This window comes from Macroventuria anomochaeta, assembly GCF_010093625.1.
Source record: "Macroventuria anomochaeta strain CBS 525.71 unplaced genomic scaffold BU25scaffold_40, whole genome shotgun sequence".
NCBI lineage: Eukaryota > Fungi > Ascomycota > Dothideomycetes > Pleosporales > Didymellaceae > Macroventuria > Macroventuria anomochaeta.
The window spans coordinates 102,658-124,559 of NW_022985401.1; the positions used below are offsets into that span (position 1 = coordinate 102,658).

The 21,902-nt window shown below is 53.2% G+C and overlaps 11 protein-coding genes across 11 annotated transcripts; 7 read left to right on the forward strand and 4 right to left on the reverse strand.

The window, feature by feature from the left end:
* Positions 1–713: 713 nt before the first annotated feature.
* BU25DRAFT_414734 (uncharacterized protein) lies at positions 714–2,595 on the reverse strand. The gene is made up of 5 exons (XM_033707369.1): positions 2,386–2,595; positions 2,207–2,332; positions 2,076–2,153; positions 1,326–2,020; positions 714–1,272 (listed from the first exon to the last, which is right to left on the reverse strand). The coding sequence occupies exons 1-5, from the start codon at positions 2,548–2,550 to the stop codon at positions 882–884; spliced, it is 1,455 nt and encodes a 484-aa protein (XP_033557162.1). The 5' UTR covers positions 2,551–2,595; the 3' UTR covers positions 714–881.
* Positions 2,596–2,768: 173 nt separating this feature from the next.
* Positions 2,769–3,702, forward strand: BU25DRAFT_414735 (mitochondrial succinate dehydrogenase cytochrome b560 subunit D). Its single transcript, XM_033707370.1, has 3 exons — positions 2,769–3,047; positions 3,100–3,126; positions 3,311–3,702. Exons 1-3 carry the CDS (start codon positions 2,809–2,811, stop codon positions 3,594–3,596), a joined length of 552 nt encoding a protein of 183 aa, XP_033557163.1. The 5' UTR covers positions 2,769–2,808; the 3' UTR covers positions 3,597–3,702.
* An 897-nt stretch (positions 3,703–4,599) lies between these two features.
* Positions 4,600–6,009, reverse strand: BU25DRAFT_199271 (putative 14-3-3 family protein ArtA). Its single transcript, XM_033701085.1, has 5 exons — positions 5,839–6,009; positions 5,480–5,786; positions 5,184–5,425; positions 5,065–5,135; positions 4,600–5,013 (listed from the first exon to the last, which is right to left on the reverse strand). The coding sequence occupies exons 1-5, from the start codon at positions 5,897–5,899 to the stop codon at positions 4,897–4,899; spliced, it is 798 nt and encodes a 265-aa protein (XP_033557164.1). The 5' UTR covers positions 5,900–6,009; the 3' UTR covers positions 4,600–4,896.
* Positions 6,010–6,606: 597 nt separating this feature from the next.
* BU25DRAFT_414738 (uncharacterized protein) lies at positions 6,607–6,950 on the forward strand. Its single transcript, XM_033707371.1, has one exon. It carries the CDS (start codon positions 6,671–6,673, stop codon positions 6,881–6,883), a length of 213 nt encoding a protein of 70 aa, XP_033557165.1. The 5' UTR covers positions 6,607–6,670; the 3' UTR covers positions 6,884–6,950.
* A 443-nt stretch (positions 6,951–7,393) lies between these two features.
* On the forward strand, positions 7,394–7,932 carry BU25DRAFT_401512 (uncharacterized protein; the record flags this gene model as incomplete). The annotated part of the gene is made up of 4 exons (XM_033705015.1): positions 7,394–7,524; positions 7,589–7,654; positions 7,752–7,817; positions 7,881–7,932. 4 exons carry the CDS (start codon positions 7,394–7,396, stop codon positions 7,930–7,932), a joined length of 315 nt encoding a protein of 104 aa, XP_033557166.1.
* Positions 7,933–8,296: 364 nt separating this feature from the next.
* On the reverse strand, positions 8,297–10,130 carry BU25DRAFT_351123 (amidase signature enzyme; the record flags this gene model as incomplete). The annotated part of the gene is made up of 2 exons (XM_033703343.1): positions 8,297–9,950; positions 9,997–10,130. The coding sequence occupies 2 exons, from the start codon at positions 10,128–10,130 to the stop codon at positions 8,297–8,299; spliced, it is 1,788 nt and encodes a 595-aa protein (XP_033557167.1).
* Positions 10,131–10,620: 490 nt separating this feature from the next.
* BU25DRAFT_434468 (endoplasmic reticulum protein-like protein) lies at positions 10,621–11,498 on the reverse strand (the record flags this gene model as incomplete). The annotated part of the gene is made up of 4 exons (XM_033708862.1): positions 10,621–10,975; positions 11,028–11,131; positions 11,183–11,317; positions 11,478–11,498. 4 exons carry the CDS (start codon positions 11,496–11,498, stop codon positions 10,621–10,623), a joined length of 615 nt encoding a protein of 204 aa, XP_033557168.1.
* A 378-nt stretch (positions 11,499–11,876) lies between these two features.
* BU25DRAFT_494634 (tRNA-dihydrouridine(47) synthase [NAD(P)(+)]) lies at positions 11,877–14,223 on the forward strand. The gene is made up of 2 exons (XM_033711791.1): positions 11,877–12,104; positions 12,153–14,223. Exons 1-2 carry the CDS (start codon positions 11,917–11,919, stop codon positions 14,137–14,139), a joined length of 2,175 nt encoding a protein of 724 aa, XP_033557169.1. The 5' UTR covers positions 11,877–11,916; the 3' UTR covers positions 14,140–14,223.
* Positions 14,224–14,643: 420 nt separating this feature from the next.
* Positions 14,644–16,681, forward strand: BU25DRAFT_414741 (3-phytase A precursor). The gene is made up of 4 exons (XM_033707372.1): positions 14,644–14,807; positions 14,877–14,929; positions 14,979–15,044; positions 15,095–16,681. The coding sequence occupies exons 1-4, from the start codon at positions 14,764–14,766 to the stop codon at positions 16,579–16,581; spliced, it is 1,650 nt and encodes a 549-aa protein (XP_033557170.1). The 5' UTR covers positions 14,644–14,763; the 3' UTR covers positions 16,582–16,681.
* An 827-nt stretch (positions 16,682–17,508) lies between these two features.
* Positions 17,509–18,267, forward strand: BU25DRAFT_199621 (uncharacterized protein). Its single transcript, XM_033701086.1, has one exon. The coding sequence runs from the start codon at positions 17,600–17,602 to the stop codon at positions 18,122–18,124; it is 525 nt and encodes a 174-aa protein (XP_033557171.1). The 5' UTR covers positions 17,509–17,599; the 3' UTR covers positions 18,125–18,267.
* A 1,510-nt stretch (positions 18,268–19,777) lies between these two features.
* On the forward strand, positions 19,778–21,025 carry BU25DRAFT_199642 (uncharacterized protein). Its single transcript, XM_033701087.1, has 3 exons — positions 19,778–20,500; positions 20,666–20,770; positions 20,820–21,025. The coding sequence occupies exons 1-3, from the start codon at positions 20,175–20,177 to the stop codon at positions 20,911–20,913; spliced, it is 525 nt and encodes a 174-aa protein (XP_033557172.1). The 5' UTR covers positions 19,778–20,174; the 3' UTR covers positions 20,914–21,025.
* Positions 21,026–21,902: the final 877 nt, after the last annotated feature.

Consider the following 21,902-nt stretch of genomic DNA (forward strand, 5'->3'; position numbering starts at 1 on the left):
AGAATGATGAAACGTGCGGGGAGGGTGACTTTTAGCGCGTTTGCAAGTCTAGGCTGCGGCGCCGTCTAGGGAGGGAGCGTGAAGGGTAAGGAAAGAACCCTGGAAGTGGTTACGATCACCAGATGGCAAAGGCTTGGTGCGCAAGGCTCCGAACCAAGGAGCGAAGGTTTTGAGTACAGAGATCGTGAATGGATGCCTGGTAGACAGGGCGTTCCTCTATCCAGAAGGCATTGTGTCTAGCCTTGTGACGATGCGCCGTTGGAGTGTTGAGAATGAAGCCGTACGCGACATGGGATCGATAGGGCAACAACGGTAGGCTGAGCTAAGAATATTGCATCATCAACCAATAAACGGCTGTTTACACAGGCTGAGACCTTCCAAGCGGTCAGGGGCTAGCTGAAAAGCTTGAAGTGCGTGCACAAGGAGCTGATGAGTTGTTCATGAGGCTGAGTCCTTCGCCTTTTGTTCCGGTGAGTAACGCGACACAAGCAAACGATCTACCACATGACGGAGCCTGTATGGAGTAAGCGGGGAACGCGGAATCACGTGTATTTTATTTTTGACCTGACACTACGACTCACTGTAGACGTCGTTTGCCTTCTCAGTCGTATGATGTAGGCGTGGCTCTTATCTCAAGATGGATGCTGACTTTTGGCAGCAAGTTGCAAGCGGCCAAAATGTGTAAAAGCAATGGTTTGGCAGGCACAAAATTCCCATCATCTATTCGCATCTCCAATATATACACGTTCCTCGCAATCGAACAAAGATGAAATAGGAAATCTTTCTTTATCAGATTCAGCTAAGTGTACACAAAATACAGTTGCCGCCTAACGCTCAACCAACTTTCTCTCCTCTTCTCCATGTCTATGCACATCTCCAGCTTACGACAGCATCCTGCTCATGTCGCCACGGATACGGTTGTAGTCGAGGAGACCCTCGATCTGACCAACAGCAGAGACAGCAATGTCACGGTCCCAGAGCTTCTTCTGGGCGAAAGCCATGACGTCCTTCTCAGTGATGCGGCCAACGACGCGCTCGACCTCCTCAGGCGATAACCTGCGGCCAGTGGTGATGATCTGACGACCAATGTCCTCGGCGACGGCGGTTGTGCCGTCAAGGGCGAGAAGGAGGGAAGCCTTGAGCTGGGACTTGGCGCGCTCGACTTCGGCGGAGGAAACGTTCATCGACAGACGAGACCACTCGCGGAGGGTGAAGTGGACAAGATCATCGAGCTGGGTGACGTTGTTGGAGGTTAGGTAGATACCCCACAGACTGAAAACTGTTAGCAATTGCAAGTGCGTAGACATGCTGGCATCTAAGCTTACCCAGTGTCCGAGTACGATGTGGAGAAAGACATGAAGCTGTTGGCGAGGTTGTTCTGCGAGACGAAAGCGCTGAGCTTGCTGCCGAGGTATGCGGAGTTGCCCATGGAGCGGTCCCAGTTGCCGACAATGGCCTGGGTGACGAGGGCAGTGAAGTAGTCGGGGTCGCTCCAGCTGACACCCTCGACGGCGATGGCGATGTTGGCGCTGCCCATGGTGTCGTCACGGAGCCTGACCTCAGAGCCGATGAACTCGGGCTTCTGCTTCTGCTCTTGAGCGACGACCTTGTTGGAGTAGTCCTGAGGCTCGGCGGGCAGGTTGGCGAAGTGCTTCTCGGCAAGCTCGACGAGCTGCTGGTGGGGGATACCGCCAGCACCAACGAGGACCATGCGGTCAGCGGTGTAGTTGGTCTTGATGTAGGTCTCGAGGTCGGAGCGCTGGATGCTCTCGATGTTCTCCTTGGGTCCGAGGATGGTGCGTCCGAGAGGCTGGCCCTGGAAGGCGGTGGCGTGCAGGTGGTCAAAGACGACCTCCTCAAGCTGCTTGTCGACCTCCTCCTGCTCGCGGAGGATGACGTCGCGCTCGCGCTCGATCGCGGAGTTCTCGAGCTTGGAGTTCTGGAGGATATCGGAGAGGATGTCGACAGCGGCGGGGACGTCGTTGTTGAAGGCCTTGGCGTAGTAGACGGTATTCTCGCGCTGCAGATCCATCAGTATCCGTCCCAAATTTGGCCCAAAAGTTTTCAGCACATACAGAAGTGTAGGCGTTCAGGTGACCGCCCATGTTCTCAATCTCGAGCTCCAGCTGCTGCTGGGTGCGCTTCTCGGTGCCCTATCCCAACAATTAGCATCCCCCTCCATCCAGCGCCGACAGTATCTCCGTACCTTGAAAGCAAGGTGCTCGAGGAAGTGCGCGGTTCCGTTCGTCTTGTCGGTCTCTGCGCGGGAACCGGCATCGATCCACACACCAACGGTCGATGTCTGGGCCCATGGGGAGTGCTCGGTAGCGATCTGCGCGGAAGGGTCAATTGCAATCCTGGTATCTCCTAGAGCGCCGTCCATACCGTGAAGCCGTTGCTGAGGGTGGTGCTCTCGGTCTTGGAGCCGTAAGAGACGGGTGTCGCAAGGCCTCTTGTCAAGGGTGACGCCTTTGCGGACTTGACACTGTTGATGGCGGCGCGAGAGCGCAAACTCCGCTGGAAGTTCAGTGCGAGCTGCCTGGAAGCCATTGCGTCGGCTCGCTGTGGGAGGGGATGGCGGACGTAGGGGGTTGGTTGGATGATGATCCAAAGCTTCAAATCGTCAAGATTGAAGTTCAGCGGCGGAAGAGAAAAATCACGTGATGCTTCGACGACCTTCGCGCCTGTCAGCAGCAAGCCAATTAAGCTGCTCTGATTGGTTGTATTCTCCTCGGTATCACCTACGACATTGCCCGGCACATCAAGACCGCGACGGCTTCTTCTTCATTGCACGACACAACGACAGCAATGGCATCCCTCATGCGTCCCACCGTCTTCCGTCAGGCGCCCACCGCCTCCCAGCGCATGATGTCCGCCTTCGTGCGCCCCAGCACCGCCATGGGCCAGTTCAAGCCCGCCTTCCAGAAGTCCACACGAGTCGCCGCTTTCCACGCAACCCAGAGGAACCAGATTCTCCCCCCGCTTCCCCAGAAGATCATTGGAACTGCCAACGAGCCCGTACCTGTCCCGAATCCAGATTACACCCAGTAAGACGGAAATGGAAAGGAAGAATGGAATCGCCAGCTAACGCTAATACAGCGGATCCTACCACTGGAGCTTTGAGAGGTAGGTGATATTTCCTCAATCTACATGGGACACAAGAGATGGCAATTCTGCCGCAACGGAGCAACACAACAGCAAACCTGGGGTTGAAGTCATAGCCGGAGTTGTTTTCCGGCTATATGGCAACCCAGAAGCCACTGAACGACAAGAACACCAAACCACAAAGTCCAAGCTGACATTTCTCCAGAATTGTCTCCGCCGGCCTGATCCCCCTCACAATCGCGCCCTTCGCCGCCGGCTCGCTAAACCCGGTCACCGATTCGATCCTCTGCGCCCTGCTCGTCGTCCACTCGCACATCGGCTTCGAGTCCTGCGTCATCGACTACTTTCCCAAGAAGCGCGTGCCCTTTGTCCGCAACGCGGCTATGTGGGCGCTCCGCGCAGGAACAGTCCTGTTGGGCGTTGCGCTGTACTCGTTTGAGACGAACGATGTTGGTGTTACTGAGGCCGTCAGGAGGCTTTGGACCGCGTAGGGGGGTTCATGAGGGGAGGATGTTTTAGATCGTGGGAGGGCGCTTGTGAGGAATACATGTGTTACTAGGAACAAATGGATGCGCGAAGTACTAAGTCATTAGGGTGCTCGTCGTGCGCGGTACCGGTGTCTGACGGATTTGAGAAGTGACCTGTCTACAACGCCCATGATCTAGGTTGCACGCGGAAGTTTTGAATGGTCGGCCAATTGTACGCATGTTTCACTCCTTACACTCTGCCACAGATGCCGCAGCTCTTCCTTAGACTAGCAGTTGGTCTCCACCCTCCACTGCTCCCACGGATCGTTCTGTACCGGCAGGATCACCGGCAGGACCACCGGGAAGGCCATTAAACACACCAGTGGGCAAAATGGCGCCTGATTCACTTCCAGTTGAGATGGTATTGACGGTGGGCTTTGCAGCACTCTCGCGGTCAGTGACTGTTGGGTCTTTCGGATGCTCTGTGATCTTGTTAGCTTTGACAAGAGCTCATGGCAGCCGTAAACATACTGCTCCTATCTCCCTTCTCCGCCTCGCCCTCGATCAAATTTGGTGGATGTTGCATGTCTATATTGGTATCCGCACGTAGCTCGCAGGCTGATCGAATCCGCACCCTACCCTGCAAAGTCATTGCGCGGACGTGACGGATCGATGGAGCTGAGCCGTTGCGAATAAAGTGTGGTGGAGTTCGTGGAGCTGTTGTAAACATTGTAGAAGTAGGGTGACCTCAGCGCCTGAAGAGACGAACTAACGCCTCGTAGCTTTCACTCCAGCGTAAAGCCTGCGAACATTGGGGTGCAGTCACGTCTCCGATGGGGCGATAAGACACATGAAAGGTCGCAACTTTCCTCTTGAAAGGTCCCGTTGGGTAGCAAAGCGAGAGATACTGAACCGTAGCACGAGAGAGGAGTGAAGAAGCCCTTGTGAAGTCTACATATTATTAGAGATCTTTTTTGGTAACAACCGAAGGATTGTAGGAAACTGGACATCTAGCTTTCGTGCACTAAGACACGCCGCCACCTGCGCAGAGGAAATCAAGCCATAAACTCATCAGACATAACAGTCAAGGGAAAAGCCCCATACAATGTACCAAAGGGCTGTACAAACTTGTAAGGAGGAGCGGAGACCGATGAGGTGTAAGATGTGATGACATGATGAAGATTTGGGGATCTAACGAAGAGCAAAAGCTCCTAGTGCCATATGACACCTTCCATGCCATTAGCGACGATGAACCAGACATCGTTGCCCATACCAAAATGCACCACGAATTCGGCTTTTTACTTCATGTTGGTTTGGCCATAATCTATGCCTTGGTCTCGGCAGGTGCCTCGGCGCTGGCCTCGGCCTTAGGTGCCTCAGAAGCAGGCTCAGCAGCGGGCGCATCGGCGGTAGGCTCGGCCTCAGAGGAGGTCCAGAGGGTCTGCAATCAATTAGCGATGCACACAGCCAAAAGGCGCTTTGTTCGACTCACCAAGTTGTCCCTCAGGAGCTGCATGATCAAAGTAGAGTCCTTGTAGCTCTCCTCAGACAGGGTGTCGAGCTCTGCCGCATGTTAGTGCCGTACAAACATCATTCAAAGCTTCTACTTACCAGCAATGGCGTCATCGAAAGCCTGCTTGGCCAGCTGGCAAGCCTGGTCGGGCGAGTTGAGGATCTCGTAGTAGAAAACGGAGAAGTTCAGGGCAAGACCAAGGCGGATGGGGTGAGTGGGAGCAAGGTTCTGGGCAGCGACCTCGGTAGCGGCCTTGTAAGCCTCAAGTGACTTGTCGGCGGAGGTCTTGCGCTTGTCACCAACGGCGAACTCGGCGAGGTAGCGGTGGTAGTCACCCTTCCTATAGTGCGAATGTGATTAGCGAGGAAACGAAGCAGGCACACAGAATCCATACATCTTGTGGTAGAAGACCTTAGACTCGCCACTCTCGGCAGAGGGGATGAGGTGGCCGTCAAGGCACTCAAGGATGTCCTCGCAGATCTTGGCAAGCTCGGCCTCGATCTTCTGGCGGTAGTCCTTGATGAGGGCGACCTGGGTCTCGTTGCCCTTGGACTCCTCCTTCTGCTCGATCGAGGTGACGATTCTCCATGAGGCACGGCGGGCACCAATGACGTTCTTGTAGGCGACGGACAGAAGGTTGCGCTCCTCAACGCTCAACTCTTGGTCAGCGCTGGCAACAGCCTTCATGTTCTCGACCATCTCTGAATATGTCGATTAGCCTGCATATTCGCAGCATCTCTGGGATGAGCTTACCCTCATAGCGCTCGGCCTGCTCGGCCAGCTTGGCCAGGTAGACGGAATCCTCGTAACCCATTGTGAAGTGAAGATCTGCAGGTTTCGGTGGTTAGCAGAATTGAGCGGATGCGCAGCGCGCAAGTTTCGCAGCAAAAGACGGTCGCAGATGCCCAGCCAGCCGTTTAGCCCCTCAGTGTGCGCTGCAGTGCGAGTTTGCTGGCTTCAAATATCGAAATCGTCCAAAGAATGCCGAGTGTGCTGACTGTGAGCGAGATTCCGGCACAACGCATGTCGCGGCGTCAATTGCGTGCGCTGACGTCGGGCTCAGACATGGCGGTGGAGGGCGAAAGGAGGGGTGGCTTGTGCGGTGCAATCCGCTGCCACCACGAATGCTGTTCACATTGCAATGCTGGCAACGACTGCGACGACGACGTTCGAAGCGATGATACTCGAGGCGGACACTGTTCTGATGGCGCTGGCTGGCTGGCTGGCTGGCTGGCTGTTGTTGGGATCGTCCAGGGCGCAGCTCGCTTCTCCGATAGTGGGCGCTGGAGGAGACGACGGAAGGCGGGCAGGTACTTACGAAGGACGGTGAAGTTCGAGTGGTAAAGTGTGTGGGGAGAAGGTGGCGGTGGGTGAGACGGTGGTGTTGATTCGTGGTGGATGCTTCGAGTGACTGGAGTGTTTATCACTGATCGGGGCTGAGGGGGTGGAAAGAACCGCCCAACGACGCTAACCCCGTGTGACGATCATGCCTGCTTTACTCGGTTTCACCCAGCCCAGAACCTGACAGGTGCCAATGCCTGTCAGCTCTGCAAAGCCCAAAGTATTCAGTTGTTCCTAGAACTAGATGAAACTGTGCGTGGCCATCTTATTTGCTGTTTTGCACATCGTGGTCTCGTACCTCTGCCCCGCATTACCTTCGACGATGACCGCCACAAGCTCCGAACGATGTGCAACAGTTGTTGGGCACCGCATTGCTGCTTTTGAGCTTATCTTTGCCATCGTCTCAGATTGGATGAGAAGCCCTTGCAGTAAGGGGTTGCATAGAGCAGTTGCATAGCATAGTATATAGGAGTGGCTGCACCTTCCACATACCCTTGCAAGAAGTAGTACCACTGTCCACTACAGTACCTTTCCGATATCATCGCCTTCAGGACAATCACAAAATTCATATCGTGAGAGCAGATCGAGCCTTTAGTTCACTACGTACACCTGTTGATTCGCTACTTGAGAGGCCTACAAAGGTCCAGTTACTCTGCATCAAGACTCGTAGACATCTGCGAACAGTAAACCTTTGCATCAACATAAATTTGAATTCGATAGAATCGAGCTCGATAGCACGCCATATTGAATCTCACTCTCAGATTCGATCGCACTAGCCTGGTGGGCTGCAGTTCAGACCTGATATCACGTGCAGCTCAGCTCGATCTGCGATGACGACGATAGGATAGGTTGGTTGACAGCTCGGGCCAAGCAGAGCTGCCAAACTGACCGTGCCATCACTCCACCTTCCATCATAGGCAACCAAACAACTTCACATCCTCCAATTTACCCCAAAACTACACTCAAAATGTTCCGCACATCCATCATCAAGAGCGCGCGCGCCGTCGCTGCTCCCCGCTACTTCTCTGCCTCCGCTCTGCGTATGGCCGAGGGTGCTACCGGCTCCGCCGCTTCCAGGGCGACCGGCTCTGCTGGAGGGTCAGTCCACTATACGACCATCAATTGGGCACACTGAAGGGTATGGAAGCTAATAAATCTATAGTGACGCCTTCACCAAGCGTGAGACCGCCGCCGAGGAGCTCTACATCCGCCAGGAAGAGAAGGCCAAGTACGAATGAACCTTCATCGCCAACGAACTTTCCTACACCCCATACGCAATGGAGGACTCAATTGGCAAGCACAGGGCACAGCTAACGCTCACGCAGGCTCCTGGCCATCAAGGAGAAGCTCAAGCAACAGAGACAGCACATCGAAGACCTTGACAAGCACATGTCAGTACACGCATCTCGCTCTGAGCAGCATTTTGGCTTGGAATGGTACTGACAACACAACAGCGACGATGTCATCAAGGAGGGCGAGGCTTCCGGCCAGGGCGAGCAGAAGTAAGCACTCAGTGCGATCTTTTTGTCTCCGTTCCAATGTTATATATATACTGTAGAATGCGTCGGGCTGACCGAACGGTCTCGAACAGTTATTGAATAAACACCATATCGAACAAGACAAATACTCCACAATCCTTCAGCTGCTAAACACCTTTCGATCCGCAAGCCTGCATCTGCAGTATCCACACCCACGCGTCATGACCTCCGTATACTGTTTGCATGATTCCATACTTGATTTGGACTTTCGTTTCTAGCTTCTTTCCATTCCTTTGAGCGTGTACATAAAGGCAGGTATGATGCAGTCAACGAAATAAGTAAGCATTTGGTTTCACATGCAAAATTATTCGGATTCTCCGACTATTGCATGCCTACGCAGTCTTCAACACATCAACCCAAACCTCAGGCCTCAACTTCCCACCCACATATCCCTCATGCAGCCACTTCTCACCATCAAACCCAAACTCAATCAACGCATCCTCACTACCCCACTCACCCTGTCCACTCAGCCCAATAGGCACCTTTCCCTTCCCTTTACCCTTAACACCATCCAGATACCCAACTGGGAACTGGATGCAAGGAATGCCTGTGAAGTTCGCCAGCCACACATACTCCATGTTCTTGAGCTGCATATTCGCATTCGTCATACCGTGAGCCAGGTCAGCTTCTTCGATAGGCCAGCCTGCGTTGGGAGTCGTAGGCGTGACGATGATAAGGCCTGGGTATTTCTTGAAGAGGTAGGCAAGGTGCTCCATGATGATATTGCGGACGCGTTGAGCGAGCAGAAAGTCGGTGGCGGGCGTCTGGCGAGCCACGCTCATAAGGATCCTGTTGGCGGGCGTGAGCTCGTAGATCGATGTCTTGTGGCCGGCTGCGCCTTCTGCGAGGATGGTCATGGCATGGGCTAGTTGGCCTTGGGGCAGGAGTGGGATAGTGATGTCGATTATATGGTAGCCGAGCTCGGACTGGAGGTATTGCAGGGCTGAGTGACACGCTTCCTGGACTGGAGGATCGGCGCGGTCGAACCACGGCTTGTAGATCCCGAGGACTTTGTTGCGAGACCCTGTCAGTGCTCGAGGTGGGCTGAACTCAGAAGATGGGTAGTTGGAAGGATCTGGCTGCGCGAAGACACGGTAGGAGACCTCAAGGTCTGCCATGCTGCTTGCCAGAGGACCTCGCACCGTGACTGACTTTCCAGCATTTGGCATTGGAGCCGTCGACACGCGGTTGTGAGAGGTCTTGAGACCATAGAGACCGCAGTAGTTCGACGGGATTCGGACTGAACCTCCACCATCTGAACCTATAGCGAAAGGGACAAGACCAGCTGCAACAGCAGATGCCGCACCCCCAGATGACCCTCCAGTATAGTATCGCTCATGGTAAGGGTTCAGCGGTGTGCCCCATATAGGGTTATTATTGGTGGTGTCCATACCCAGCTCGTGCATGTTCAGCTTTCCAACAAGGACAGCTCCTTGCTCTTCGACCTTCTTCACACACCAGCTCGTCTCTACCTCATGCTCTCTACCGTTGGTATAGTCATGGCTGGTACCAATGTATCTCTTATAGCCCTTGACCTCAAGATCGTCCTTAACGGCGAACGGAACACCGTCCAATATGCTCAACGGCTTTCCAGCCTTCCACCTTCTAGTCGAAGCCTCTGCCGCCTGCCGAACAAGCTCAACCTGGCTAGGCATGAATGAAGTAGAATGACGCGAGCGCTGCTTGACATCTCTTCTTATGAGCGGCAGCAGAGTCTCTATGACATCGGTCGGTGTGTGCGTGCCGTTTCTGTAGGCATTATGGAAGTCGGCAACCGTGTAGAAGCGATTATTTGCGTCTGCGGGCGTGACTCGCAGCTCGTTCACGTTATCGAGTAAGCTAGGCGCTCCATCGCCAGACGCTGATACTGGAATCACTGTCGGGTCGTATCGAGGGTCTATGCCATCAAGTTCCTTGCAGTTGCGGAGGGAGCTGAAGCCTGCGTTGCTCCATAGCAGGTAAGGTAGTCCAGGTATGGCGGCAACACTGTGCCTGTCAGTCGATGTCTCACACGAACATAAACAAGACTTACAGGCTTCCAAGGTAGTTCAGAGGTGTGCCTTTAATAACTGGGTTCTTGGCTGGCGGTGGGGATGTGTAGGGAGCTTCGTGGGCCTTTGGCGTGGGGTAGCTCAGGAACCGTGCAGCAGTATCGTTGTTCGACATTATTAAAGCAATGCTCAGGTGCAGCTCAGCTCGATATGTGAAGGGATTGGAGTTCCTGAGCTTCCGAAGCTTCCAAATCCTCACGTTGGTGTCAATGTGTGCTTAGAGAGCTGCGCTGGAGCTAAGAAGATGAACCTAGGCAAGACAACACATGTGACAGCGGGATGATCGTAGACAAGCATGTCACGAACAGAATAAGCTTTCAGACCGCGAATGTCAAGAATGTGATTTTGCTTTAAACGCTAGCTCAATGCTCGAAATGTATCGTACTACAGCACGATAAAAGCAAAATGATACAATCACAAGCGTGTGCCAACACGCTCTGCTCATGCTCCACGCATAAGTTTCCCCAAATCCTGGTCTGCGTACAGACATTTTTCCAAGGTGTTCTGAGAGCAAAGACACCGGAGGCCGAAGCCGCGCGGAATGAGCCGCGTCAGCAATGCCTGCGACGGTATTTGACATAGCTGCTCAGTAATCCACCGGCCATCTACTGCTTGCCAGAAACCTGGTCGCCCATGCGGTTGTACTCCTTCTGCATGTTCTCAACCTGCTTCTTCAGGTTCTCCATGTCGCGGTCCTTGGCGGCGAGCTCGTTCTTGAGCTTGCCAACCTCACCGGCACCGCCCTGGACATCCTTGAGAGAAGAACCCTTCTTAGTGCCAGTCTCGCCCCTGTAGGTCTTGAGCTCCTCCTCGAGACGGAGGACATCGAGGATCATAACGTAGGTGCGGTTGAGGATGAGGGAGAGGAACAGGGTGAAACCGCAAAGGTACATGTTGCGCTGGGAGTAGAACTTGCGGGCCTGTACTTCCATGCGCTCAATACCACCAAGGCTGGCTTGTCTGGAGAACTTGTTAGCTTGATGCTGATGGTGTGCACTGTATGATGACTTGCCCTCCCTGCTGGGGGTTTCCGCCGAAACTGGAGAGCTCGACCTGGACGCGGTAGACACGGTTGACGCTGTCTACGAAGAGGATAAGGATGAAGATGAACGTGATCTGGAGTTGGATTAGAAACGTTCCCTGCGGTGTATGATGGAATGAACATACCTTCATGCCATATTGGAGCTTGGCAACTATAGGGCTCTCAGAGATGAACGTGAAGAGCTTGCGGCGCCAGGTGAACGGCAGCGGGACGATGAGAGCGCAGAAGATGAGCATCTCCGTCACCAAAAGGAGGAAGACCTGGAAGAAGAGCAGAAGTAAGCACGTGGGCCACATTGTGTTTCCAGCGAGGGGTAGTGGAGAGGACACGCGAGCGCAGCACCATGGGGGTTCACCATTGAAGCGTGCCTCCACAGCACCTGCTGCTTTTTGAGCGTCTCTGTAGGACGCAGCAACTTACAAGACTGTAGTAGAGAGTCATATTTGCAACGTAGCTCTGTTATCGCAGGGGCTGAGGTTGTTTATGTATTGTCCGGGTTTTGTGCAACGGTATAGTACAGAAGGTAGGTAAAAGGCGTTCGATGACTTCCCTGAGGGAGATCGATGCTTGTTTATAGTTGGTGATGTTGTGGGTCGAGGGGAAGAAGGAGGAACAGGAACGCGACGCAAGATTGTATCCTGTGTGTGCCTAGCTTGTGAATGTGACGTAGCAGCGACGATGGGTCCGGGCGGCGGGCGCAGGCGCGGCCCTAGGTGCCACAGTGGCTTATGAGTCTAGACTGCTTCTAGCAAGGTCCAAATTCACTTTTATCAAATTATCTTAGCCAGAATCAAGAGTACGATCACCAACCTCGTTTGTGAGGTCAGCGTGCAGCAATATTTCACTAACCTCAGCTGCGATGGATGGTGAAAAGGTCGAGAGCTTGTCTGGTCAGCCATTGCCTGATGCGACCATTCCATTGGACTCCAATGGCGCACACAGTGGCGACAGCGAAGTGAAGAAACGAGCGAGAAGTAACAGCCCCAATAGGGAAGCTGCCGAAGGTGCTGCGAAGCGTCAGAAGGGTGTTGCGCCCATCAAAGCAGAGTCAGTCGCGTTGCTGGGAATCCTATCACTGGTTGCTAACTTTGATAGATACCTCATTCACCGCACTGATGCCAAGGTTGAGACAAAGGACGCAATCGTTGATGATGATGCAGCTGAAGCCGCAGACGACCGCTATCACAAGGGTGATGCGCGCGACGGTGGAGGTAAGGGGAAGAAAGACAAGAAAAACAACAAGAAGCAAAAAGGTGGACAGAACACCAGCCGGACATTCGGCAGCTCTCGCGATAAACTTCCACTCTGCGGAACGCGGATGCTCAGCAACGAATTCTCTCCAAAAGAATGCAGCTTTGGCGATAAGTGCAGGTTTGAACACGATCTCCGCAGGTACCTAAAGGAAGGCCGCCGTGAGGATCTTACCACTTTCAACGGCAAGTGCCCGATTCACGAGGTCAAGGGATACTGCCATCTCGGTTGGAAGTGTCGATTTGTTGGCAGCCACTCCAAAGAGCGTGACGCTGAAGACGGAAGGAAGGAGCTGGTTCTGATCGAAGATTCTGAACGTACGTCAACAATGGTGAACCTTGAGGACGAGGTCGATGTTACGAACGTTGTGTCCAAAGACGTCAAGATTGGCCTTGCAAAACGAAAGATCGAAACTCCGCGCTCGGACCAGTACATGAAGTGGATTGATTCGAACAAAGACAACGAGCGTGCTATGTTCGATTCGGCAGCAGGCGACAACAAAGCATTGAAAGAAGAGAAAGAAGCCCGGAGAGCAGAATTTATCGAAGCACCCTTCCGACCATCTGAGAAGCGGAGGTTATACTATGGACCGGAAACACCAAGTTTGGCACCTCTCACTACTCAAGGGAATATGCCATACCGCAGGCTCTGCGTGGATCTTGGGTGCCAGATAACATGGAGTGAGATGGCTATGGGTATGCCTTTGATTCAAGGCGAAAGAGGCGAGTGGGCGCTCATGAAGGCACATGAGTCCGAAATCAGCCCACCAAAGTTCCTTCAGAAGAACACAGTCGTCCAAGGCTACGACAACGCCAGTGACATGAAGTTCGGCGCTCAGATTGCGGCAAACAAACCATGGCTAGCCGCGAAGACTGTAGAAGTCTTGACCGACCATTGCCCTAAGCTCCGAGCTATCGACTTGAACTGCGGATGTCCCATCAACCTTGTCTGCGAGAAGGGCGCCGGTTCTGCTTTGCTCGATCAAGACTCCAAGCTTGAGAGCATCCTGCGCGGTATGACATACGTGTCAAAGGAGACACCCATTACCGTCAAGATCCGCATGGGCACGAAGGATAACAACCCCACTGCCACAAAGCTGATCAGACGTCTTGTCCTCGGTGGCTATGAGGCCGTCCAGTCCGGCAAAGGCACCTCTGGTATTGCGGCCATCACACTTCATGGCAGGAGTAAGCAGCAGCGCTACTCCAGAAGCGCAGATTGGTCGTACATTGCTGAATGTGCATCGCTCATCAAGCGACTTAAAAGCGAGAAAGATGCACGAACAGACACAACTGCAGAAGCTGATCCTCGTGATCTTGCCAACGGTGGCCATGTGTACTTTGTTGGCAACGGCGACTGCTACTCCCACGAAGACTACTACAACAACATTAACAACTCCGGTGTCGACTCTGTCTTGATCGGCCGCGGGGCCCTGATCAAGCCTTGGATCTTCGAGGAGATTGAGAAGGGCCAGTACCTCGACAAGTCCGCCACCGAACGCCTGACCTACATCGAGAAATTCGCCAAGTACGGTCTGCAAACCTGGGGTTCCGATGAGATGGGCATTGGTACGACACGTCGTTTCTTGCTCGAATGGCTCAGTTTTGCTCATCGATACGTCCCTGTGGGCTTGTTGGAGCACCTACCGCCAAACATTCAGGATCGACCACCGAGGTTTAAGGGCAGGGATGACTTGGAGACACTGATGGCCAGTGAGAACTACAAGGACTGGATCAAGCTCAGCGAGATGTTCCTTGGTCCCGCCCATCCGAACTTCAAGTTCGAGCCTAAGCACAAGTCCAATGCTTACGAGATCGAGGCAGAAGGCTGAGCGAGGAGATGTTTACTATAACGGTTGCGCTCTCATTGATTTCGTGTACCTTACCTATGTACGTGCCGCCGGCATCATTCGGATCGATTATCAACAATTAAACGAAGATTTATTCGAACGTCCTCTTCTTACATTCGCCATGACCCTCCCTGCCGGGTTTTGATATCACACATTCTCGCACTTGCAATCTACTGCTCAATTAGAAAGGCTGCCATTACTTTGCCTTGCACAGAAACAAAGGCCGGTTCTTGTAGGTAGTGAAAGTCATCGTTTGTATGGTGGACTTGAGTATTCATTGTTTGGGCTTGACAAGGATACAATTCCGTCATGCGTGACAAGCAGATTCATCACAACAATTTTTCGTGCATCCATTTCCTGCGTGAGTAATTTCGTTGTTCTGCTCAGACGCTTCCAGCCTCATATTTTTGCGATGTCGTCACTGCCGTATTTAGCGCTAGCGTAACCAAAACCTTGTACGCGTCGAAAAGCTACATAGCGTCGCAGAGCTGCGTTAGAGTCCGCTGTTCAAGTGGAACAACATCTACATAGTGAGAGGCGTGTGAGATACCTCTCGACACTGTCATTTCCGTACTTGCGCAGGCTTTGGAACTCGAAAACACAGTCATGCACGGACTACTTGAGCTGTCCCTGCAGCTTCTCAACTTCAGGTACGAGCCCTGTCTAAGACATCCGTGTCACGATGTCTCATTCTAGAGTTTACTAACCCATGTCGAAAGGGGCCCTTTTAATCCGCAAAAGCCTATGCTTGGTGAACATGCTGTTGTGAAGCGTGAGTACTATGATTGTCCATCATCTGAACGATAGCTGAGCCACACCAGCCACATCAACAACCAAATCATCTGGTCTCCCTGACTACTTCATCACAGACGATGGTCACTTCGCAGGTAAGTCCTTATAAAGCATTACGTTGAGCGAAATCTGACAATGCACAAAGGCCCTACACAAACTGGCGATGCACCATACCTTGCTCAGACCAACATCGCTCCCTTCATTGGAGTCTCTTATATCCCGAACGCGCCTCTGGAGACCCAGGTACCTATTGCCAATGCAGAGGGGCGAAACATCTTCCAAAGTCTGGCCAACATCAGTCCTTACTTCCCTAACCCGCGCGGCTTTGGTGTCGACGAGTATGCAATCCCACCCGGATCCAATGTTACCTGGTTGAACATGGTACACCGCCACGGTAGTCGGTACCCTGAGTTCAGCGGTGATGCAGCTGAGATTACACTTGGAAGGAAACTCACAGCCGCCGCTGGAAAGTTCACAGGTCATGGCGCATTGGATTTCCTCAACTACTGGAGATGGCAACTTGGCGGCGAGATCCTGGTCCCCATGGGCAAGCAGGAGCTCTTCAACTCCGGCACTCTGCACTACTACCAGTATGGTCATCTCTACCCCAACAATGGCAGCAAGATCATAGTCAGAAGTACCACGCAGCGCCGTATGTACGAGTCTGCGGAGTACTTCATGGCGGGCTTCTTTGGACTGGGTTGGGCACAGAATGCGACTTTGGAGCTGGCGATTGAATATCCGGGCTACAACAACACTCTCGCTGGATACAAGCAGTGCAACCATTCCAGCTGGATCATGGCTCGAGACGCACTCATGGATTGGGTCAACGTGTATCTTGTTGATGCACACAAGCGCTTCACAGACAATATCACTGGTGACCTCGACTGGACCATTGCCGACACCTACAATGCGCAAGCACTCTGCGCCTACGAGACCGTTGGTCTCGGGTTCTCCCACTGGTGCAGTCTATTCACATACGAAGAGTGGGAGGGCTATGAGTACGCACTAGACATTGCCTTCACGGCAGGAACCGCCTTCGCCTCACCAGTCGGTCGAGCTATCGGCGTCGGCTACGTCCAGGAAGTGCTTGCACGCATGCAACACCACGCCATCGTCAACCAGAGTGCTCAGATCAATATCACCCTTGACAACAACACATCCACCTTCCCCGTCGATCAGAACTTGAACCTCGACTTCAGCCACGACGCAAACATCATCAGCATCCTCGTCGCCTTCGGTCTGACCCAGTTCGCCGAACACCTTCCCACCGACGCGATCAAGAAGGACCGCGAGTTCATACTGAGCTATATCGAGCCCTTCGCCGGCCGACTCGACATCGAAGTCATCAAAGCACCCGCGCCCGTTAACCCTGACCGACACTCCAAAGACATCTACCTCGATGGCGAGCCGACCAGCTACGTGCACTTCATTCTCAATCAACGCACGATCCCTCTGGGTAGGAGCTTGAAGGCTTGTGGCGATAGAGATGATGGGTGGTGCGAGATGGAGACTTTCTTGAAGGAGCAGAAGGAGCAGATTAAGTTGGCGGATTACGATTATGCGTGCTTTGGGAAGTATGAGAATCCCAAGTATGGGGATGTGACGGATGGAAGGCCGGTTAAGAAGTAGTAGGTCGATACCATTGGTATGCTTGCAAGCTGATTAAATGTGATTGGGGGCCACTTGGACGATGTGCAGGTGTAATGGAAGATTATAGAGTAGAGGTATCAAGATGTTAAGAATCTTGGAATAGTGATTGAACACAAGGCCGTTCTCTCCTCTTGTCATCCTCATCTCCACCAATGCCTTATGTCCCGCCTTCTGTGACTCTTCACTTCTTGTCGCTTTCTTGACTGACATCACCTCCCCTCCTCATCCCCTTGTCGGCCTCACTTCGCTTTCTCCATCCCCACGATCTCTTTATACCAAGACATACGGTAATACCTATGTGGGCTGCCGACTTCGCTTCACTCACACATTACACCTACACATGGCACTTGCCGCCCCTGTCACCCAAATTCGGACACATCTTATCCGGCCGTACAATGCGTGGATAATGGTAGGCTACTTGACTCGCAAAATACTTCTTTGTGAAATGTTGCAGGCTCAGCCCTAGTCGTGTTCGGCCCGATGTCATGACCTTCCTAGGTTAGCTGGGCTGCGGATACCGCCCGGTATCAGGTACCCTCGTCAGGTACGCCCGGTGAAGATAACGAGAAGCGCCGAAACACCACGTTCGCTGTGTGCAAAGGGTAGGAAGGTGTGGAGAGACGCGTAAGGTGGACGTCATTGCAGGGTACGTGGAAGCTGAAGGCCCGTGAGGAGTGCTTCTACGTTGTGGGGAAAGTATTGGATGCGTGGATTTGTATATTTCAAATAGGACCGCAGTGACCCTTTTGGGGCAGTGTAAGGTGGGAATGGGGTGATTATCGTGTATTGTTTGACTCGATGGCATTGCTTCCATCAGGCCGTTATGAGCATGCGCAGAACATGCGTTCGTTGTAGTTTCATGCTAGTTCTATCGCAGTGGCACACCATAAGAAGGACCTTGGAGTGGGATGAAGAGAGATGAGTTGGCGGTTCTCATGTCGAACAGATTGCCTTATTGAGACTGCACGTGGCAGATGTGACCGCTTTGGTAGATGCAATGTCTGATCATACGGCAGCTACTTGTATACGCAGCGATCAGCATTTCACCTATCACCCAATATGTACATCTTGTCGAAACGCAGTCGACTTCAGCGAAACACTGTTGCAGCTCGGTCCACAAGTAAAAAAGGTTCGAGCATTTTGCAGACATACAGACGATGCGATTGTGGAGGTAGCAGGCTACAACGTCGTAAAGAGTTGTTCTTCTGTCTGTGAAGGTTCCCCCGACCATCCAGCAATCGGTCACATTCCCGAGTATTCGTCTACCGCCCGACGATATTTCGGAGTTGTTCCATACGAAAGATGTTCCACTGTCCAGGGCGGTAAAGTTGTAATCCGCAGCAAGCATCCAGTTGGCGGGAATTGCCTTGGACGCACGTCCATATGCATGTCGCAGCTCTCTCGCGCTTACCGTCCGGCTCACAAGTGCGGAGAAGGTTGTCCACGAATGATGCATGTCGTCGATATTCGTCCCAAATACATGGTCAGCTGCCTACCGGATGTCCATTTCGGGCCGGTTTGAGATATGCGTGAAACGTGAACCCAGGTCTTTCCCTAACATTAGTTCAAATGAAACCCAAGACGGCAAGGCTGCTATGCCCATCCTCGTGCAAAACCCCATCTTTCGTAAGATCGCCATTGAGCAGAAAGGCGGTGACCTCGCTCGGACCTTAATGCACGGCCTTACCTGTGCAAGGAATTATCGAAGACGGGATGATCTCAAGTTCCGCATCAAGGTTCCGGTGTCAGGCCGTCGTCAAGTAAGACATGGAAGACAAACTTTCCGGCGTGTAACGTCACTAACGTGATGATCACCGTTGCTCAGAGAAAAGAAAAAGAGAGGTGTGCGGCGGTGAATTGCGACATATCTTCCATAGGCAGGGGAATCGGGAGACATTCCTTCCAGTGGCATAGTCTGCTCACTCTACGAGTTTGCAGGTCTTGGCTCGGCGACAAGGGCTTGTGAATGGACGGGACGATGGACGGTTGTAGGCGTTCTCAGGTTACACGGTGATCAAACACGAGGTTTCGTCATTGGCTGTTGGATCGTACGAAGACGGTGGTGGAGGCCGTTAGAACATGTCGAAACAGCGAGTGAGAGAGGCTGGTGAATACAGAAACGTTGCCGCATTCACCGGATAGAGGAGTAACAAAGATGTCTTCTGTAACGATTGACCCAGGAGTGGTGAGTTGAGTTACAAGGAGTGCCGCAGGGTCCAACTCATGTGACGATCTTATACAAATTTCGACGAAAGAGAGAAACTCGGCGGCGATGATCTGCGCTCACGGCCAACGACGACAATACGGCTGAGGTGAGGGGCGCGTGGACACTGTGACCCATATTTTTGGCAGTCAACGGACGATGCAAAATAAAATTTCTCGTGTGGTAGCGAGGATAGTGTTCTGGGAATATAATATTCCCAGCGCCGGCAGTGTGGGATGTTGCCCTATCTACGGAGAGTTCTCGCGTAGCAGAGGAGTTGGTGCTCTGGTGAATGCTTGGTGGTGAACGTCGTCCCAAGGAGGAAAGAGAGCGTTCAAGAACGCCCCTGCCCGCCGAGCATCGTCATCTAACGGAATTCGTCTCGAAAGAATGCTGATTGGCGCCACAGCGCGAGGCCGTCCCGGGCTTCTGTACACCAACGGCAACGATATGCAGGTGAGCTGCTGCCCGGCAAGAACGGCATGATGTCAAGTCGTCGCCTGGTGCAACAGATGTGGTTGCGGCGCCGCTGTGGAGACCAGGGCAAGGTTGGGTGAGTGCGGCCATCTTGCATTGTTTGCGGCTAGCAGCGCAATCCCTTAGACGTCATCGCCGCTCAGCCTTCACAATTGCGGTTGCAAGCACTGGTGATCAGGACGCGCTCAGCGGCTGCTCTCTTGCGGGCAGGAACAGCACTCGGCGCAGCAGAGGCCGCCCAGCTGTAACAGTCGTCAGACGTCCCATTCCGCGGCAGCTGTGATGCCAGCGCCGCTGTTGACTCGACACTAGTTTGCCGCTGGTCGTCCTTCAGCCCCTCTGGGTGGGCTTCTGCGCTTGGTGCTGAGGGCGATCGACATGCTCAAACCTTGGAGTTGCAGTGCCGGCGAGTGGTTGCTCGTGTATGACCGACTGGTGAGGCAGAGCCTGACCGCGCAAATATTTGTTCTTTTCTGCGTCTTCTCGTGAACCTCGTCTCCTTCCACCGCCTTATGCAGCCAAAGCTTCTCCTGTCACCCTCTGTGCCCCCATCACTGGCCTAACCCAGCACTCCTGCAGCCACCACGAGGACGCCAGGCTCGGCAGCGCAACGTCATCGCATTCCTCAGCCAGTCTACCCACATTCCACCCAGCGCCCGAGGCTCCGACAGCACCGCAGCAGGGGTCGACATCCGATTTTCTGCCAGCAGAGGACCCTTGATATTGCAAGTGACATAGCGCTCCCAGCGGGGCTTCCTAACAAGCCCTCATCCCTCGACATCACCCACTTTCCTACCTTGGCGCCTGTCCACTTGATCTAACGGCGCCGTTCCTGCCGAATCTTGCACACCTCTTCAACTTACTAGAGCCGCACCGCAGCACTGTTCCTGAGATGTCGGAGCAGTTTTCCTCTGTTCCCTACCCGACTGTCGCAGTCTTCGACGTTGACCGCCGGTCGTCGTATCCAGACGACATGAGCACCACCTCCAGCACCGGATCGGTCAGCGACCAGGACCAGCCCAAGGCCGGCGACCCCACGCTGCGACCGCGCCTGGGGAGCAGGAAGTCCAGCGGCACCATCATAATACCGCGCGACAGCCCCCACGTCGAGCTCAAGGAGGAAGAGTACGACGACGGAGACGCCAGGACTATGAGCCCTCGACGAAGCAGCGAGGAGATTGAGAAGATGGGCCAGGACGCCAGGCAGGCTTTGATAGAGTAAGTGACCACCGAGGCACCACCACTGTTCGGCAATTCCATGCAGCGCAAGAACAACACCAGCAGCATTCAGCGACTATCATGCTCGTGTTGTACACCGCCTGTTGTATTGCAGCGCCCTGCCTACCACCAATCTTGACTTGATGACTAACATCTTTTCCCCAGACAAGCTAAGCAACTCCAAGCAAGCCTCATGGAAATTGTCGACCGTGTAGAGGTCGTCAAGTCAGAACACGAGAAGCTTGAAGGCGGCAACAAGTTCCTGCAATCGTATGTATCATCCTATGAGAACCTTGGGGTCCTATCTAACATGCCGTAGATACATTGGCGAGCTCATGCAGACCAGCAAGCTCACATCGTCTGGCGCTGGAAAAGCCACCAAAATCAAGGGCAAAGGACGAATCATCAAATAACAACCAGCGTTCCCAGCCCCTGCGTTAATCGCCTACCACGATGGCTGGGGTCGCGGAGCATACCATGTCGGCATTCCACCAGGACCTCATCGCATCATCGACGCGACACGCCTCACCAATCCCCACTACACGAGCATCATGATCATCTACTGCCTCACACATTAACAACACCGCATACATCCGACTCACCAACTGATTGCGTTTACGAGCGTTGCATAACGGCATGGGTTCCGTCGGCGTTATTCACTTCGATTCAGCACAACTGCTACTGTGTTACCACTTACCAACACGTAACTTCTATTTCGACAATCCCTACGGGATCTGGCTTTGCCGAGCCATTGTTTCACTACCCGCTCAAACAATTATACCACGGCACTTTGAGTGCTACCGCGTTTGCTTTACATCATGGCGACATTGGCGTTCCGGAGTTTGAACGTTTTGAGCGTCATTATTGATGAACCTGGTTATGGAAAGTTGGGAAGAAGACGTTTAGCGTCAAGCCTATAGCAAAGCGAGTGCGACAAGCGCTCGTTGACTATGTAAGGCTGTTGGAATGCTGAAATCGCTTCCATTTGGCAGGAGGAAGTTACTAACCTTGAAATGTGTCAGTAGACAACTTAGAGGTCCGCATTACATAGTTCAATCGATTGCACTGTCCACACGTAATTTCACTGCGCATTCACCGCCTCCCATTTTCTCGCACCAACGCCAACGTCTATTGTTTCAGTCTCACGATGCACGAACAGCCGACGTTAACTTTCGCGTTCGGCGCCTTACCGAATGATTTTCATCGAACCCGTTTCGAGCGCCCAGGAAATAGTGATAGGCGTTGAGACACAACGATCGCAATCTCTGTACAGTCAATCAAAACACCATATCGAGCCAGCACCGCAAAAGCAGCCGCAAAAGCCCATGCCAGGACCCTGCGTCGCTTCAACTCTCCGAAGCGCAATCTCAAGGGATTCGTGCTCGTATCGCGGCCATATCGA